The sequence below is a fragment of the Gobius niger genome (genome assembly GCF_951799975.1).
Source record: "Gobius niger genome assembly, chromosome: 1".
In the NCBI taxonomy this organism is placed as follows: Eukaryota; Metazoa; Chordata; class Actinopteri; order Gobiiformes; family Gobiidae; genus Gobius; species Gobius niger.
In genome coordinates, this window is record NC_136852.1 from 24,731,680 (window position 1) to 24,751,812 (window position 20,133).

The following is a 20,133-nucleotide window of genomic DNA, read 5'->3' on the forward strand; positions in this document are numbered from 1 at the left end:
TTTGCAATGATTTGCATTGTTTTCAACGATAATTACCTATACATGCTCTCTAAGACATCTTTATAATGTCTTCAATAACTATTCTAGACCTTATTTACATCTTGTTTTAGTAAAGTGGCTAAAACAAGATGCCTCTGTGTTGAGCACAAAAACAGTACAGCTCAGTTTTGTGAAACCAGTTCACTATATTCGATATTATTACAGTATAAACATTAAACATGTTGAATTGGGGCACTGGTATGATCATTATTAACTAAACCAGCAACTTTGACACCACATCGAAATAACAAGAAGAATGTACTTATGTCCAGAGCTCAGTGTCTTGCTCTGTGTTGTGGCAAGAAAGTAAATTAAGTCTCCAATCTTTAGTCTTCAGAAAATTACAATCAAGTAATTTTTCCCAAATTGGTTTTGACCTATCTAGCAGACAAGCAAGGTTAAAAATATATCTCTAATATTGAAGACAGCCAGTCCTTCTTGAAGATTAAAGCTGCTCAGGGTCCAGTGTGGTAAGAGAGGGATGTCCCACAGTTTAATGCTGAGACAGACATCTGAAGACAGCTGCTCCTCACCCCCTCCTCCTCCTCCTCATGTCCTGCTCCTGCCCAGACCAACTTAATTCAAGACCCGACACCTCTCTTATTCATCACATTTCATCTATAGAATATTTCAAAACCGTCTAAATTATTATGAGTTTAATCTCGGAGGATCTCAAGTGGTGACTTTGTCAGAAAGAGTGTCCAAGTTTATATGGGGATATAGAGGTTCTGTCCATCTCCAATTACACTCACCCCACAGTTTCTAAATTAACCACTCAAGACTAATCTCAATCTTAAGGGCATGACCCCGACTCCAACCAAAACATTTCTGTTGTTTGTCCCCAGCTGGGATGTATCAGCAATATATGTTTATTTAAAATATTGTCACTAGCCGACCCCCCTGATCAGGGGCGTAGGGTCAGGGTTAGAGGTGGCAAGTGTGATGTAAATTGTGTTTCACTCGTACAGATCTTACACATGTTTTTAGAAACTAGAAGGTCTTTCAAATGTGGTAATTCAAGCCCTAAAGGTTAAGTCAAAAGGCAGTTACTGTAAAATGTACATAAAATCTCCAGTATTAGATTGAAAAATACATATAACCTAATGCAAAACGCAAATGCAAAGCTCTGCACACTATAGGAGGCATGACAATCATAAGATTGGCACCTCGTATGTGAATAGCTTGAAAAGGCACAGTGCTGCATAGAAAACATAGCAGGCGATAAAAGGTCACATACATTTTGTAATAATGGCTGTTAAAGGTGGTTCTGAAGAGCCAAAGATGCCACAAAACATTACATCACTTTTCAAATTTCAAGTATGCTTTAAATTAATAATAAAAGACAATCAAACTATACCTCCACTCTCCACGTGACCGTGCCTGACCCACTAACAGCCCAGCACGCTTCACAGCAGCTAACCTTGAGAATCACACTCGTTGTCATTTCGTTGTGGCCTAAAAAATACAAGTCCATACAGCCCGTTTCTGTCAACCTCCGCACCCCACATCACAGTTTAGATGGAGCAGGCCTGCCGCACTCAGAGGCTTTATGATTAATGATAGCATTGTTAGTCCTAATGAGCGCATGGACTCCAGAGCTGCCCTTATCTTCAGGCTCTACGACTGGCATCTGCTTACACGTGTAGGGGGAAAGTGGACCTGCATCGCTGGAGGCTATAGCTGAATCTTTTATTCTTGGCACCAAACAGACAATATGTTAACAGAGTACCTGCATTACTAGGGGAAGAAAATGGTAAAATGTTGGCTTACTCTGATTAAGCTTTAGACATTATCAATGACAGGTGAAGTGAACAACGGAGAGTATCTCGTCTTCATTGCACTTCATATTACGTATACATTAGTACAAAAATATTTGTATTTTAACAAGTTTGACAATGGCCAGAATGAGACTTGGACACACAAACTGAATGCTTTTCCAAAACTGCAGCTCTTGCTGTGTGTTCTCTGTAGGTTCAGTGTTGGTCTATAGGAAAAGTGAAGAAGCAGCAGGTGACGGACAATGAAGATCAGTGACAAAGGTCGGTTGAGGCTGCGTTTGAGCCGACACCTGAAATCAGGAAAAGTTTTTATGTAGATGTGAGACAGGTCTCGACTCTGTTCAAAACCAGACTGAAAACTGCTATGCGCATATGAAAACGGAAAGTATAAATCTGCACTCTGATTATTTGCTGTATGTTTTATTGATTCTATGGCTTTTTAAAGAGTTATGTGGACTTTAATATATATATTATGTCTAGTTAAGCACTTTAACGCAGTACTAAGTAATTTGTTTACCTTAATAAATCCTTTCCGTAGTCCCTCTGGGGGTAATGCAAGTGTTAATGGGATGATTGGGGGGTCTTTCATCTCCCCCGGTGTCTCTGGCCAGAAAACCACACGTCGGAGTCACCAATACACACTAATGGAATCATGAATAAGAAGCTAACAGGCTAACGAGTAAAGCTAACTGCGGGCTAGCGCCACTTAAACAGTATATACAGCCAAGTTTGAGTGAAAAAAAATGGTCTCCGTTGTGTAATTGGATGCACAATATCCCTCTCTCACTTTGTATTTTCTGTCAGTGCAGTATTTACTCTCACGGACAATTAATGAGTAAAAAAACACAACATGCTGGGACACCTGTAGTGGCGTTTATGGCCTATCGGGGCATTAGTTACTTAATGCTGGTTCAAAGGATTTTGAGCACAAAATGCAACAAATAATCTCGAATAAATCTCTAAACTTGTCTTGCCTTCCTGTTCAGTCAGCAGTGATTTGAAAATACTCCTTGTGGCCACAGTTGCCCTGGGGCTGACTGCTAAATATGACTGCCACTCTTTGCCAACAGGCTTGTAGTGATAACTAAATCACTCACTCATTCACAGCAACATCACACATCAGATGTGAGATGAAAATGTATTGTAATTTGACCTAAATCTGGAAATAATAGTTTTGAATCTGTTGTATTATTGTCTGCAGTCATGTCTGAGGACAGTCAGCACAAGGACAGGTTAATTTGAAATGGACATACGATCAGTGTAAATCCCCACAATAGCTCCGAGCCATGCCAAGTTAATACCCAGAGCAGTTTGTCTCAACACTAATGGGATTAAAACAGCATTCTTCCAAACAAACCCTGTAATTGAGCTAAGCGCAGTTACATTCCAAGTCTTGTCAGCACAGTAGTTGGCGTCCGCGAAAGGTGCTGGTGAGTCTGGTTTCATTCCACAAATACTACATAGCCGTGACCCCCGGTGTATGTGAGTGTGTGCCGTTAACAGGAGCTTCGGACATTCTCGGTGTATATGTGCGTCTCACTGTGTGGGAAAGAGAGGCTAGAGGTCAGAGCGAGCCGAGACAGAGAGAAAGTGAGAGAAAGATGAGCGTCCAGAAGTCCTTGCAGCCTTGTACAGAGGAAAGAAGTATGTACTGAAGTATATCGACTGCCTGAGACCCTTCGAAAGTCCAACACATTTTGTTTTTTTGCCCCAGCTATGCTACTCATAAGTAAAAGGATCATGCTGTGTGGCTGTGTGAAAAATACTTGGCCTTTTTTGTTGCCTAAAATTGTATTTTTGTTTCATTACTCAAACACTGCTGCATCTTTCAGTATCATTGGCTCCGTCTTTCAATTAGTAGACTTGCTACAACCCCAAATAATGCCTCCTGCTGAGTGTTTATACCATTATCCCAAAAACGTTAAGATATTAGACAGGTTGTTACATTTTTTTTGTACCACCTCATAGAATATTTTACCATCCATGCCGAGACTAAGATCAAATCAGGACTAATGTGAGAGGTTTCCTTGTTTTTCTCACTGGGTTGGTTTCCTGTGTGCTACATTATGTCACTCTCTGCTCTTTTCCCCATGTAAATCTGAAGGAAGGGTCTAAAGCAGAGACAGTGATACTTAGCCTATACCTTTAGCTCACTGACAACGTTCTAACCTGAATCGAACTATGGTGTACTAAAGACCCGCTTTGTAACATGATATGTTAAATAAACATGTCAAGAGGAAGGTCCCACACTTCACCACGTCCTATGTTTACTGCAGCGAGGCACAATCATTGATGCCGGCTTTATCCTCCCGTTTACAGGTGCGGATGGGCATTGGTTCTCAGATGTATCGCGCCTCTCCTGAGCTCCTAAACCTGTCAGCCATTTGTGATTATCAACTCAAATGTCACAGATGTCGCCCTGTCAACGAGTGATTCAGAGATGGGGTCGTACGAGGCTTCCAGAGGCCCGCGCTTTCACTCTGTTACAGAAGCTGGGGCAGGGACCAGTGATAGGCAAATGCATTGTTGCCATAGTGGGACGAATTGTCAAACAGGCTACGGCAAAGGTCAGGACCATGGAGGGATGTGGTTAAAGGGATTACACTGCAGCAATTTCGGGATTGATGAGAACATTTTAAATATGTTTCAAGATGTTATTCCTTTCCGTGAACGATGAGTATTATGAATAGGTTTTGAGCTAGTTTTATGTTGTTTGTGCACATTTTTTTTTATGGTGGAAGACGCATTTCACTTGAAACCGCCAAGGACAAAACGCCAAACATTTAGGAAGTTGTTGCCAGCATCCGTTTGCTTGTCAACAGCAAGATATGATTTACATTTTTTACCGTCTGGACAAATGAAGGCTTTTATGACTGTCAAATGTATATATAGGACAAGGTTATCGGATGGAGAACATGCATTTAAAAAACAGAAATAATCTGTTCATGGTTGTAATTGATTGTCTGTCAGCGAAATTGAATAAACTGTCAAGAAAGAAATTGCATTCAGTGGGTTTAATTATATAGACTTGAAGGGCCCGACGCAATGTCAGAAAGATGTAGGATACAATACTCTTAAGTGGTATTTGCTGTATAAGTGCTGTATTTGAGTCGAGTTCTGAACAGCTTACGAGTGCAAGGATTAATCAGTGGCCAGTTCTTTCAACCAGAAGAAAGTCCTTTCTCTCTCTCTGGACACATCGGCCTTTCTCGCATCATATCTATTGTTATCACTGATGATGGAATATACCTGCCCGTCCAACATATTCACACAATCCAATCTTCTTCCATCTGAAAAGAGCCTGAGACTAAAAACTGAAACCTAACAACGGCGCCTATACCGTGATACTCCATCCCGCTCCGCTACAGTTCGTCGCCTCCCGCTCTCACCTCCTCTTCTCTCTCCATTGTGCCGCCACCGCGTGACGTTAACTCCTATTACTGAGGGGTAATAGACTCTCTAACTGTAAGTCCTCTTTGTTATGCCTCCGATGTGGACGACATCTCTAAGCTGATTAGCCGGAGCAGAAGCCTTTTTAGAATTTCAATTACAAGGGTTGAGAATGGCGGAGCGGCAGATTGCACGGCTTATAATCATCACTGGCTTTTTAGTAGCGCTGTTCGAATGCAGTAATCTAAGAAGTGCATTGCATAAGTGAGAAGGGGAAGAGATAAGTGATATTATCTCGGTATTCTGGTGTTCATAGTGATGAAAAAGTGGCATCAACAGCAACCCTCTTTGAATTAGGGTACGCATTCATGTTGACAATGGCTTTTTAGTCCGACATTGGCTCTCACATTCATTCTATTACAGGAATTAACTTATTAGTCACATTCTGAGGATTTGGTTTTGGCCCAAGTTTCTATAAATGTGTGTAGTATTAGTGAAATTAAACTTTTTTGTTTAGCTGCGGCTGTAACAAACCTAACTTTCCTAATGCATTTGGGACAAATGTATATGCACATTTGACAGCTTTTAGGTAGCATTACTGCCAAGTTAATGTAAACAACAACAACAACGAACGTGCAAACTTTAAAAACTCATAAATTACACCCACAGTCATCTTCTTCATAGAAAGGGGGGGATCTAAACTTTATTTGATTACTCCAAAACTACTTTAACAAATGCTGAATTATCAATATAGTTTTCTACTAAATAAGGATACAGAGACATGGAGAGGAGCAAAAACGTTCAACAGCCCATCATAACGGAGAATGCTAACATGATGCTTCATGTTAGCATCACGCTACATACTAACGCTAGCTACAACTGCCGTTTTTTCCTTTCTACTGAACAATCGGCTGTGAAAAAAACATCAATATGGACCCGATTTAGACTTGACTTTATTTGTGTGTGATAAATGAGTTTATATTCTACCAGAAAATGGCTAAAAAGAGTGAAAAATGGTGTTTCCCAATACATAGTTCGATGCCCTCTTGTACGACACAAGGCCGTCTGTATCTATCAGTTTAAACTCCCTTGTGTAAATAATGTGACCGTTGTGCAGCAATGCCAAATAGATCACAATACTGGATATACCTATAACTTAGTCAACAAATCAAATCATTCAGTAATGACCATTCATATCAGTTCAGACTAAAAAAGCACAGACTCTGGTCATTCAGGAAACCTGTGAGCAGACGGTAATGCATGTCTCGGGTGGATTTGGGTCAGATGCTGAATCTGATGTCGAGGGGGAGGTGTGACTGAGTGGGTTAAATATACAGTACCATAAATCTGGAGCACTGCAACATGTTAGCATTCAGCGCCAAAATATGGTCATATCCGTCCATTAACAGTATGTGATGATCCTAGTGAGATTTAATCAATACACTAGTGGTAAATATACTACAACAGTTTGTTTTTGTTTTTTTTATTTTGCCCCTTTTTACCATAAATAACTCAATGTACAAGGTCTAGTTTAGAGTTCAGGGGGTTCAGTGCGGTTTAAAGATTCTAGAAACTACTAGAGGTCAAAGTCATTACGGCTTTCACTGTCCTGTGCCCGTGGAACAGCAAGCAAGCAGCCCTCATCCACTACACCTTTTATAAAAACATTTTTTTTAAAACATCTACTCTCTCTTAATGACTTGAGTATGTCTACTGTCCACCCTGCACAACTGTTTTCCTATGGGAGAAGAGTCTCAGGATGCTGCTGTCTTACCTGGCTCTAATAAAGTTCTTACTGTCAGGGCCACATCTGACTGAACGAGACAGAATAAACCTTGTACCGCGGCCTTCACATTATACAGCACGGTGCATCTCTCAGTGGAGATCATCAGTGTCACCCGAGCATGCGGCAGCGCGCTAAGTGAATCCCTGTTTGTCATGTTTTCACTTGTACTGGTTTTGACAAAGAGTTCATCCCCTGTTATAACACCACAGAAGAGACACGAAGGAGGATTTGGGAGCTGGCGCTGAATAACTGTTGCGGAATTGCGGGGAAAGACGGGTAGCTTCTCCCTTGACGCCGGCGAGAGGGAAATGAGAGATGAGTTTTTGACAATTCAACGATCCTTTTACAGGTGCGATTGCATTCAGAAGGGAATACCTTGAAAAGCTCTGGCATTTCCATCATCTTTCATCTCAGCGTAAAAACTTCATTATTATCTGATGGGAAAGTAGTAGCTTAGAGTAATGTTGGCACATTGATTGGTTAAATGGTATAGCTGTACATTTACCAGCGAATAATTGTGCATATTCACTTAAAGTTGTCAGTGTTTTGAGCAGCAAAAAGCACAAGACCCTAAAGTAAAACATGGAGGAGATACAAACTCCATTCAGAGAGATCGTCACTAGCATTGACCACTTGTACACAGGACCTTGCACAGTGTAGTGGCTTCAACTAATTCTCCCCAATCCAATCATGTGCAACCCTGCTTCAAAACTCGCTACAACCATTTAAGGTACTTTCAGGGAAAGCTTGGATGGATTTATCGATTCAAGACTCAAGTCTTTTATTCCTCTTCAATTACTGTGTAAATTGCGGCTCAGTATCTCCTTAAAGTCCTTTCAAATTGTAAGCTACCTGAATGTCTTTGTTATATGAGCTGCAGCAAAAAAAAAACAATAAAACGTATAGGAGAGGGATATTGTGAGAATGAGTAGTCCAGGTAGAGGCCGAGCCAAATGGGGAACAGAGTAGGGCATCAAACCACGGGATCACTGGGAGGGCATGGATCAAACAAAACAATACATGGACAACAAAAAGCCAGGAAATGCAACAGAGACAGAGAGAGACAGAGAGAGAGAGAGACAGAGAGAGAGAGAGAGAGTGGTAAAGCATAGTAGAGGAGAAGGCAGATGGTGAGGATTACCCTGAACTAAAACGCTGAGGGATCTACAGAGGGAAGGCCACGGACGTAAACTGTAACGGACTCCCATCTGCCAGAAATAGACCAAAAAGAGATGGAGATTCACCCCCACTACTGTACAAAACTATCGTCACAGTCAACGCACAACACGAGGAGTAGAAGAGGAAGGAAGAGGGGGAAAAATAAGGAGAAGAAGTCGGAGGAGGAGAAGAAGAGGCAGGAGAAGAAGGAGAAAAAAGAAGAAGTGAAGAAGGAGAAGAAGAAAGTAGGAGAATGAGAATGAGGAGGAGGAGCAGCAGAAGTAGAAGAAGAAGAAGAAGCAGGAGAAGACGGAGAAAAAGAAGAGAAGATTAAGATGGAAAAGAAGAAAGTAGGAGAATGAGGAGGAGCAGAAGTAGAAGAAGATGAAGTAGGAGAGGAAGAAGAAGAAGAAGACAAAGAAGAAGACGAAGAAGAAGTAGGAGAAGAAGCAGAAAGTAGGAGGAGAAGGAGAAGAAGTAGTTGGAGAAGAAAAAGGAGAACAAAGAAGAAGAGAAGAAGAAGAAGAAGGAGAAGAGGAAGAAGAAAGTAGGAGAAGGAGATTGAGGAGGAGGAAGAGGAGGAGGAGCAGAAGAAGAAAGTAAAAAAAAGCAAACCAAGCGTTGTGCTGGGACTCAACTATTTTATCAACATGAAAATAGCAAGCACAGTGAGGTAGTTTTAGCTTTTGTACATAGACGAGAACAAATGAGTGTCTATTTATACAAAACTTCAAAAAGCCTTTTTTTTTCCCCACCACAGTATCTCTATAGAGTCGAATAAGATCTCAAAGAAGTACGTAGGATTATATAGGACAGCCGCTTTACTTCGGAGCAGGTGCATTTGTGCTGACAACGCCGCTTCTAATATAGTGGAGTTTGACCAACACCTCGAGACACCTTTAATCCACACAGCAAAGGAATACCTCGCCGCTTTGAACCGCACAGGTCAATCAGGTATAACGTGAAGACCACAGGATAAGAGTTAATGGTGCTGATTATAACTTCATTATCGTTAAGTTAGATATAGAATCCAACAAGTCCATTTTAACAACAGGTGACACACTTCACCCAGCATAGTGTGTTGAATATCACAGGCAGGGAGTGCGACTCTGTCTGTCAAAACACAATCAAGTGGAAGTTTGGCTCCGCACACAGCCTGAGCACACAACATCGCACACACAACTATAATCCCCGGCTAATCACTGTCTCCCCGCACACAAACTCAGCGAGCAGAAAACCAGACAGAAAGAGACAGAAAAAGACAGTGGGAGTGAACTTGTTTTTTACCTTTCCCGGTGCGCGGCTCCAACCTCAAACCTGCAAGATAATAAAAAAACAAAAGAAGAGGCATAATTACAGTGATGTTCCGCGCGGGCACAATCAGGCGTGAAGCTACGACGGGCTGAGTCAATGAGGCGGCGGTTTAGGGCAAAAAAAAAAAAAAAATCAACACCACGCATTGTGTCGTCCCCATAGGCAGCTGATCTCGGCCTGTAATTGCCCTATCGAGCCGCGTCACTCAGGCTTCTTGCTTTATGTTCCTGCGGAGCACCAGTAATTGTTTGTACATTCCTGTCTGAAGCGTGTGAATAGACAACATATTGACTTGGGCTATATTTGTATAAAAGAGTGGGAGTCCGCACGGTATTGACAAATTATCGGAGCCGACAGGGGACAGTTAATTAAATGGCTTCTCCGGCGTCTAGCGCAGAGTAATTATTGTGCATGCAGCCAGATCCAACACGAGTCCGCATCTCTCTGTGCGGACGACGGGTGACAAATGCTGCGCACACAAATAATGCTTTATTCACGCCTGTAGACCTACAAAAGTGATAGTAACTTTTTTTTTGTCACCTTGTCGCCGCGTTTATGTCACATTTTTTGTTGTTTTTTTTGACACATTTTTGCATCATTTTTTGTGGCTTTTTTATGCTTTTTGTTTTGAAGCTCTTAGATTTGGGTAAAGCCAAACTGGAGGGAGTGTGCTCGGTTCCGGTGGGGATTAAGAGGTTAAAGCTTTTTGTTTTCTTGTAGCAAAGTACATTTATTTTTGCTATATTCAAAGTACAAGCATACTTTTTTAAAGACATTGGGTAGCACAGTTCTAAATGTCATCAAACACATTCCTACACATATGGGTTTTCTTGTTTAAAGCAGAACTAAGCAACTTTTGCCCCTAGAGGCCGTGAGCGCCACTGCAGGAGTCGTGGCATGTTAGGTGGTTTTTTTTTTTCACTCAATAATTGTTCGTGAGAGTAAATACTACGCTGAGAAAAGACAAAGGGAGAGAGGGATATTGTACATTGTGCCACAACCCACAATGGAGATATTTCTTTCCCCTCAAACTTGGCTGTAAATCCTGCTAAAGTGGTGTTAGTCCGCAGTTAGCTTTGCCCGTTAGCCTGTTAGCTTCTTCTGATCCTGAAAAACCAAATAACGTTTTGCAAAAGGTTCATCAACAAACCGAAAGCTGTAGACGGAATACAGTCAGGACTGACCTGTCGGGTCGGAGGTAGGGAAAGTCGCAAGTGTGGTTTTCTGGCCAGATTCACCAGGGGGAGATGAAAGACCCCCCCAATCATCCCATTAACACTTGTATTACCCCCAGAGTGACTATAAAAAGGATTTATTATGGTAAAACAGTTACTTAGTTCTGCTTTAATTGAACTTCTGGTATTGTTGCCTTGCCAACATTCACACACTGTATCTGACGTATGTTTTAATTCTGTGTTTCTGGCAATTGGGCACAGTCGCAGCCAATGGCATTTGATACCACACAAATATAAAATCAACAAGTTTTGTATTTACATTTTCTGATGTATTCGAGGACGTATGATCAGCCCAAGTGAAATAAATATTATTTGGTTAAATCAGACAACAGTTTTGACAATGAGGGGCTGTGCTGAGTAACGATGATATCGAATGACAAGCTTGCCCTCTTCATCAGGCTGCAATTTGCCATGAGGTCACTGGCCCGTCACATCCAATGACATCCTGTATTGACTCTTTACACTGACCTATAGAGCAACCCTCTGCTCATAGTGCAAGCGATAAAATGGTTGTTTATTCTGTGTTCACACCAAAACGTAAACAAAGACGACAGCCTATAAAAGAAACTCTGCATATCATCCCAAAGTGGACATGTAATTGTCTTGGCATTCAAATCAGGCTTTTCAATATGGTGTATGACCAAGGGCTTCATAATAAGTCCATGTTTGCATCCACAATTTGATACATGATTAATTATGCATGCTTTGGGATTATCTATTAAAGTTTAATAGGCCTCCCAGTGCCAAATTATGCCCACGCTGCAGCCAGAAGTAAATTTCCCAAAGCTACATGTTTCCCCAGATCCCCGAACAGACCTGCCCACAGTTTCCCGTGATTTCTAGTTAAAGTGATGCACTGGTAGGGCTGCACATGAGAGACAGCAGAATCAAGCGTCATTTGATTGAAATGAAAGCAGAAGAGACTTGGAGTGAGTAAGCTGCCATGGATTGGTCATCGAACTTCGCAGTCAAGTGGTGAAAGAAGATGGAGAGGCTCAAGTGGCTGATGGTTTCACTGCTGTGGTGGAGAACACATGATACAATTATCATGTGTATATGGTGGCACTGTGGACACACACAGTCAACTATGCAGTGAGATCTGAAAATTTGACAATAAAATGTGAAATGTCCCAAGACTTCATGTATTATTTTCCTTCATCTCCTCCAGGCCAGCACTGCTTTACTCATCCTCACTGGGTACTTGCATGAACAGGAAGCAGTGTTTCACACAGACTGCTATTGAAACAATGGAGACACAGAGGATTTTTCTTTAGATAATGTATTTTATATTTAAAATGTCACCTTTAAAGCATAATTTCTTTAAATAAATAAACAAATACCATCAAGTACCACCAAGATTGAAGAAGATCAAATCAAGATTATCCCAGAACTAAAAAATGTCAAAAACTAGACCGGACTGGACTAAAACGTGTTTAAACTGGGTGGAAACCATGTCTACACAGAAATGAAATAATCTAATTAATAAGAATAAAGGAAGTGAAGGTTCTCTTAAGAAATATGTTCATAAGAGACCATCATATATTCTTTTCTTTTTCTTTTTTCCATGTGCCTTACCAACCTAACATTGTCTATTGTTACCAAGCTCTCATCCATCATGGACCACACCTCTCGCCAACTACACCGGACTGTCCATTTAATCCATGCATGAATCGATTTTAAATACTCTAATGCACCGCACGGTATCAATCATAAAACGTGCACCGTAAAGTGGCCATCAAAATGTTATTAGAGTAATTACATGATATTGTATTTATTATTAAAAGTCTTTGTTGAATCAACCTTGAGACAGGGCAAAACCTTAGAACTTATTGCATTCACACAAGGAAAACCCTTTGCTTAAACACATAGTCTGTCATAAAACCTCATGAATTTCCTTCGTCTTCCCTTTAATGTTCTTTACAAGAGTTTCAATCACTGGTGCAGGTTTTCTTGCCATTTTCTTGCTCTAATGAGAATCCCATTACATTTCTGCGATGTGAGACGTGATCAGATCTAATGGAAGCGAACGGAGCACCGAGTGGAGAAGATGTGTCATGTTCTTATCAAGGTAAACCCGCATTTACAAGCAGCAATCCAGTCGGCAACAACAACGCCATCCCCGCGACGATGAGCCCTGATCCAAACACGATCTGGGCCTATAATCTGGTGTATTTCGTGCCTGAGTTGGCAGGCGGCTCGCAGCCCTCACTGTACCTGTCACTCAATGCAGCGTTTCATCAGTTGTTAAGCAGCGGTGCCTGACCATTCGCACTTAGATAGCTCTGCCAGCAGCCGCAAAGGATCATGGGAAAATCCACAGTGGCAGAAAATCAGTGCTGTTGTTGTTGAGAGCTTTTCTTTTTCAATGTGCCTCATATATAGCCCAGAAAATGAAATAAAGTCATTCAAAGAGAAGTTTTATTTGGCACACAACTTCGATGACAGCAAAAGATGGACTCAAAATAGATGGGACGGGACATGTTGATGAATGTCTCTTTGTCTGACCTATACGGGTATTTTGTATTGAATTCTGGTCGCCTTTTTCTCACACCATTTAGTAATCTGTAACTTTTATATTTAATCATTTTAACAAAAGAATGAAACCCATAATGGGTTTCATTCTTTCTTCATTCTTTCATTCCAAGGGATGAAATGTCACAAAATTGAATGAGCAAAACCTGCCTCCTCCTGAGCGGAATAATTTGCATAATCTGCATGATGTCATATTTGTCACTACATGGGGTTTATTTATTTATTTGTTTATTTGGTTGGGACAGTGCATGTTAATGAACATGGAAACATGCATGTAAACAAGCCACACCGGAATGTAGCCTTGGGCTAATTTCCATCCGTCGTCCCCCTTGCGCACTCTCACTCATCCTGGCCTATTGTACATGTTTTTAGTGGTAGGGGAAACCGGAGAAAATCTACGCAGACACAGGGATAACATGCAAACTCCACAAAGAAAAAAAATATATACAATATATGCAAATATCCAATACTGAACCGTTACCAGTTTTGGCTCTCACCGCCTTAAAAACAGAACTTTCACAAACTCCACCTCAGTGCATATGGACATGGATGTTATTTTGAAGCTAAGAACCTGGAGAATTAAATCGCTGAGTTTTAAGTTCTGTGAATTGGATCGCACAAAATGCCGTGGCTAGCAACAGTATGCTATTGCTAGCAGCAACTTATTAAAGCTGGGTCAGAAACTATGATTAGATCACTTAAGAAGTCTAATAAAATTAAATCTGCCACTGCTGGAGCGGCCAAGTGTGTGTGTTTCAGTTTATGAAATGGTGTTAAAGAATAACTCATATAAGATATTTGTAGTAACTTTTTGTAGAGTAGAATATTTGTTTCTCCATAAAAGTATGTTGTAAAAAATGTCATCATTTCCTGATGCTTGAAATTTGCATCATATTACCATTTGTTGTGTATGGTCAATCCAAATAGTCAATATGTTTTTGTAACATAATGACAATGAGACAATGACAATGAGAAGTACATTATACTACTTCTACAGTCGCTTCACACGCTGCCCAAATATATGCATCTAGGCCTAGTCACCAAATGTTGGGAGTGCATTATTAATGAATCATTTCTGACTGCCCAAAAGTGCAACAGCCAATCGGAAACATACCGGCTCTCCCGATACCACTGCATCAGCCAAAACAATGTGAACCTATTTGTAAATGTAACATGTCAACACTTTTCAATAATAACTTGAGTATTTTACATTTTAACATTTTTATGTGAAATAATTCCAAAGATCTTTGCTGTTATGGCGACCCATTTCCGCACTCCACTGACTTAAGTGTTTACCTGCAAAAGAAAAGTAGCATTTAATTTAGTGGTATAGGCAGTCACCAGAAAACCAATCTGTTAGCATCAATATTTAAAAGGCAGCACAGTAAATTTCTCCCTGTCTGAATGGCACAAAGCCTTTTTCTCTCTTCTGGCGGAAACGATGCAGTGATTAGCGACTCCGAGCGGGTTGCATTTAATCTCAACCTCAGAGGCACTTCACGGGAGAAAATTTCAAACCATTACCGCCGCTCAACAATTTCCAAGCACCTTCAGTTTCCATGGAGACTACAGCACCAATCCCCAAGTACAACACCCCACATTTAAAATAAAATAAATAAATAAAAATGTTAAAAAGCCATTGGGAGAGACACGCATCAGGCAAGCTTCATCCTGAAATCTCAAAACTGTCTTTGTGTCAACACCTGACGTCAGACATTGAGTTATACCACGGATAACAATAGCCCCACAGGAAGTAAGGTTCCGCAGAAAGGTTGTGACAAATGGACGCCTTAATTAAAGACCAAAGTGTAAATTTGGAGGAATCTAGAGTAAGATTAGGACATATCCAGTTCTAACCCAGGACCAAAAAAACATCTCGGTCTTCACCAGATTTAACCAAAATCAGTGCCAAGCATCAACCAATGGCTTTGTATAGTGGGGTAATATCACAGTAGGAGTTGCCTCACAGGGCTGCACCAAACATTAAGGCAATAAAACAAGACAGTAAATAAGACGATGTAAAGTTCAGGCAAATTAAATATCCAGGCAAATAAGTCTCAGCAGCAGGTGGTGACGAGCCGTGTGGGTGGCCCCGTCCTTAGACTCTCCAGCACGGCGAGGAAAAACTCAAAAACCCAGTGTGAGACACGAGAAACCTCAGGGAGAACCACAGAAGGAGAGATCCACTCCCATGGACGGACAGGCAATAGAGCCGAGGGCTGAACGATACGGACAAAATTTCATATCTCGATATTCATGCCAGATGTCTCCATATCAATACGATACGATATAACTATGGGTTAGGTGAAAACCAAGCATTTTTTCAGAAAAATCAAAACATGAAAATAAAGAATCGTTAATATCTTGCTTTTTCAATTTTTCATGTTTTGAATGTTCATATCTCGATATCAATACGATAACGATATATTGTTGCTTGTTCGATATTAAGATCATGAATGTTCACATCTCGAGATCGATACTGTAACGATGTATCTTTCAGCCCTAATAGAGACCCAGGATGAATGGGAGCCCCACAGCGGGCCTAGATCGCAGAATGTCCAGTCCTTGTTGGAGCTTCAGTTCTTTAGCATCAAAACAAAAAGTCAGGATTCACTTACTCTAAAGTAAAAGGAACTCCAGAACAAATCCATGACTAAATCTAGATCATCCATCCATTTTTTTCCACTTTATCCGAGGCCGGGTCGCAGAGGCAGCAGTCTGAGCAGAGATGCAAAGACTTCCTGAACCACACACACCTCCTCCAGCTGTTCTGGGGCGACCCTGAGGCGACACCAGGCCAGCTCGGAGACATAGTCCCACCAGCGTGTCCTGGGTCGTCCACAAGGGCTCCGAAAAGATGCCCTAGCCACCTCAGCTGGCTCCTTTCGACGTGAAGGAGCAGCGACTCTACTCTGAGTTCCTCCTGGGTAACTGAGCTCCTCATCCGATCTCGAAGGGTGTGCCCACCCAACCTGCGAAGGAAACTCGCAGGGATCTTGTCCGTTCGGTCATTACTCAAATGTCATGACCATAGGTGAGGGTGGGAACGTAGATCGATCGGTAATTCGAGAGCTTTCCCCCTGACTCAGCTCCCTCTTCTCCACAACAGGCCGATACAGCGACCGCATAATGCAGCTACAGAACTTTCAGACACCACTAAAGAAAGACCGTTCTGCAATAAAAAGTGAGTGAGCCCAAATTGTTACAAAAAGTATTTTTTAAGCTGACCAAAACGTTATCATCCAAATGAACATGTTTAAAATCCTTTCTGCACATTACAAATAGTAGAAATCTGTTCTTAATAGCAGTAAGGTTTGCTCGGTCTGAATGCAGACGAAACATGTTGTTCTGCTTTAATTTATGCACCATTGTTCACTGTTGCGGCATCTGTCTCTGTGTTTACAAATGCTCTTACTGCTCTCTTTCAGCTCCCTGGCACTTACACCGCGGGCTTTAGAGTCATTATGGAGAATGGATGTAAAGATGTGGGCATTTGGAGAATTAGTGAGAAGGTAATGCACGCTCAATCTGGAACCTAAACTGCCACTAAGCGCTGTGTTAAAGCGTCTTCAGCTCTCGCTCAGCAATCAGCAAAGAACCCACCAACTGCACATCTCCAAGGCGAGCTTTTGTGTTCTGGGGTCGCCACGGCAGATCTGCATATTGCCGAAAATTACTCCTCAACTTCTAATTTAAAAGACATAAATCAATTTGTACACATTCCTGCAGTGTCGCTCCAAAATGGCGGGTTTGTTTCTTCGCTCGGAGCCCTCCCGTTGTGCGTGTAATAAAGGAGAGAGCTGCCCGCTGGACACGGAAGATATGCAGCTTCAAAGTAAACACAAACGTGAATCCCAGAGGCAACCGCTTCCTCTGTACAGAGCCAGAAAATGCTCACCAGGTAGTGCAGCGTTCTGTAGGAGATAACGCGTCCAAACACACTCCCCGAAGAGACGGACTACTTGAAATGCGTTTGCTGTGCTGGTTTTAAGGTTTACAGTGTAGCATTTACTCGATATCGCTTCGTATGTGAGCAATGTTAATGAAGGCCGGCTGTTGGAATTCGGGGGTGGAAGCTCAGGTTCATTGTTTGTTTTTAGCACAGAAACAAGGCCACAACTTGAGCTCATCAGTGCAGTGAAAAAGCAGATTCACACATGACCTTCCGACCTGCAAGCGCTCACGCTTGAACCCCCCCCTCCCGAGCCCTAATCAACGTGTTTGTTTAAAGTCGTCTTCATTTGTCACAAGTCTGATTAACTCCAGAGTATATGTCTTGGGGAATTCATCTAAACACGGCATCTTTGAAAATAACATTCTATGGGTTCAGAAAGTGGCAGATCCCTTGAATTTCTTCTATATTTTGCAGCAGTCTGACTTTTGTTCTGACGATCCCAGTCAGTGCCGTATATGCCTCTGTACACGCTAACTGGCAGGTGTCCGAAGGCATCCAGATCGCATTTTACACCGTGGAAAAGTGTTAATTGAGCAAAACAATACAGCGTGCAATGAGCAGGCTTTGGGAATTTACAGAAAAACAAGGGTTCACAGAGTTATGTTGCTTCTTTTCATGAGGAGCTCCGCACAGCAAAGATTAAAGCGGGTGAGTCTAACTGGCTTGAAATTAGCAGCTGGGTTGTGCATTTTTAATCAGTATTTAAAGATAGTTGCCCAGTGATTCACATGGACTGGCTTCACATGCATATATTGCTGCGTAACCACATCACCAAAGAGTTCCTGGTCTGTCTAGAAAGTACTACACCTAAGGTAGGAGCTGAAACAGTTCCTCCAAAAGCAGCCCAGTTCTCTCAAGACGGAAAACAACCAAATGAGGGGCACTTCCGGCGATGGGAAAATACCTGTTGTTTTTAATATTCATAAGTCAAAAACTGCAGGCTCTGGGCGTTGGTAACTAGGACTGGGTACCACTTTTTTTTTTTTTTTTCAATACCAAAACTTTAACAATTCCTGCTTTTCAGTACCAGTGCCTTTTATCGATGCCTATGTTACTTTAATTGAATTAAAATAATGTGTATAAAAAAAATATCGTTCAGGAGAAAGTCCTAAAACAGCACAACAGGAAGAACACAGGCTGCAGCCACATCACCTGTAACTTCATTTTTTTGAGGAGAATTTCCACTTAAGCAGCGATAAAAACAGAGAAAGACATTATGACCTCCTGAGCTGCAGGGACAGACCAGATCCACATCAGGACACTGTTTTCTTTCAGATAAACTTTTCGTAATTTCTTGTCTAAGAACTCTACTTTCTTACTCAGTTCTGGTTTTTAAGCAGTTTAGTTGTTTAGCCCTGGCCAAGCCTCAGACATTTTAAGAAAACGTCTGCATTTGCACTGAAGCTGCTCAGTATCTGCTCATGGGTTCAGGTTGCTTTTTTAGACTCACTGCGGATCCTTTATTGACATCTGGAGAGAAAAAGTACTGAAAATTGGCACAGAAAAAAAAACTTATTTTGATCCCACCCCCTAGTTTTTCGGTCGGTACCAAGAAGGCACCATTTCACAATGCCCAGCCCTATTGGTAACTAAAGTAATCAAATGCCAAGCTCCAAAGGAAAATACTATCTATTATTGCAATATCGTACTATTGTAACTCTCACTACTATTGTAACGAGGATGACTATAGGTTTTACTGCACATCTTGAAATATAACAAGTGCTTTATTATGTCTGAAATACAAATGAATCATTAGCGTGGTTGGCTTAACAGGTCTAACATACTGTACAATACATAAAAAAATAGCACAAGTGTTTCAAAACTTCAAAATGGTTGACATGCTAACTCAAAAGCTAGTGTTTATGACTTTTTAGATTATGCCTATTCTAACTTTGACCATGCTGCCTGGCCTGCGTTACTGTAAGGTTGCGCACAGATACTAGCGTGTGTTACATACTTCGGTATAAGCTGATGTAAACCTGTGTGCATTTTTTACAACTGAAAAATAATGATTTCATCGGCAGACAAAAAAACAGAAAAACGAAGAAAGGAATGAATACTTCCACTGTCCACACATTTTACAACAAAAGCCCCACATGACTCCATTATTCCATGTTTCTGTTATTGGGGATGCAGGTTGGGAACAAAGCTGCAGCAGAGGGGGTGTTAAAAAGATGTTTTCCTTTATAGAGAATGATTTGTTTGTTTTATGCTCTCATCGCGCGCCTCCTGGGCCCTAACCCACATTACAGCACAAAGACAATTAATCATTGATGAGCAGACCTGCACGATTTTCTTCATATTATACGTGAAATTCAGCAAATGAAGGGTCACTGCTATGAGGTGAATATGTGAGTTTGGACTTAACTGAAAGGAAACGTGTTGCCAACATTAGCTTAGAGATAAACATTATGATAACTGCTATGTGTATGCTAAATTAAAATTAAGAGCACAAAGATGGTGTAAGATTTAACAATTCAACGGAGAAGATGTCTTTGTTTATAACTGCAGACTTACATGAACGTAATAGTGCTGCAACTCTGAACTGATCAGCTAAAAAAACAATGGTCTTTTATTTAGTTGTTTTATTGAACTTTTTGTTCGCCTTTAGCTTTAAGGCAAACTCGCCCACACAGACATCTACTCCGGTGTACATCGAGTTCTTAACACACAGTAAGTGATCCTCTCGGAACCTGCTGTTCACAACATAATCTTATATATTCATCCAAACAAGTATTTCCAATCCGATTCATGGGCAATGATTAGGATGGGAAGTCCCGGCACAAGTCATTTCAGGGTAGAAGAATTAGCATAGCCAGGCCCTGCAACGAGCTAATATAGGCAAATGGTGAAGTAAATTGACTGCAATTATCTGAAAAAACAAATTGGTGACTTCACCTTTGAGAATTCCTTCCTCTAATGAAGAGTCTAAGACAATCAGCACAG

At 41.2% G+C, this 20,133-nt stretch overlaps 1 protein-coding gene across 1 annotated transcript in view; it reads right to left on the bottom strand.

The window, feature by feature from the left end:
• Window positions 1–20,133, bottom strand: part of igsf11 (immunoglobulin superfamily member 11) — a 242,573-nt gene that overhangs the window by 188,126 nt on the left and 34,314 nt on the right. Inside the window, exon 2 of the mRNA XM_079558355.1 lies at window positions 9,439–9,468. Coding sequence (XP_079414481.1) covers window positions 9,439–9,468 — 30 coding nt within the window. The remainder of the gene's footprint in view (window positions 1–9,438; window positions 9,469–20,133) is intronic.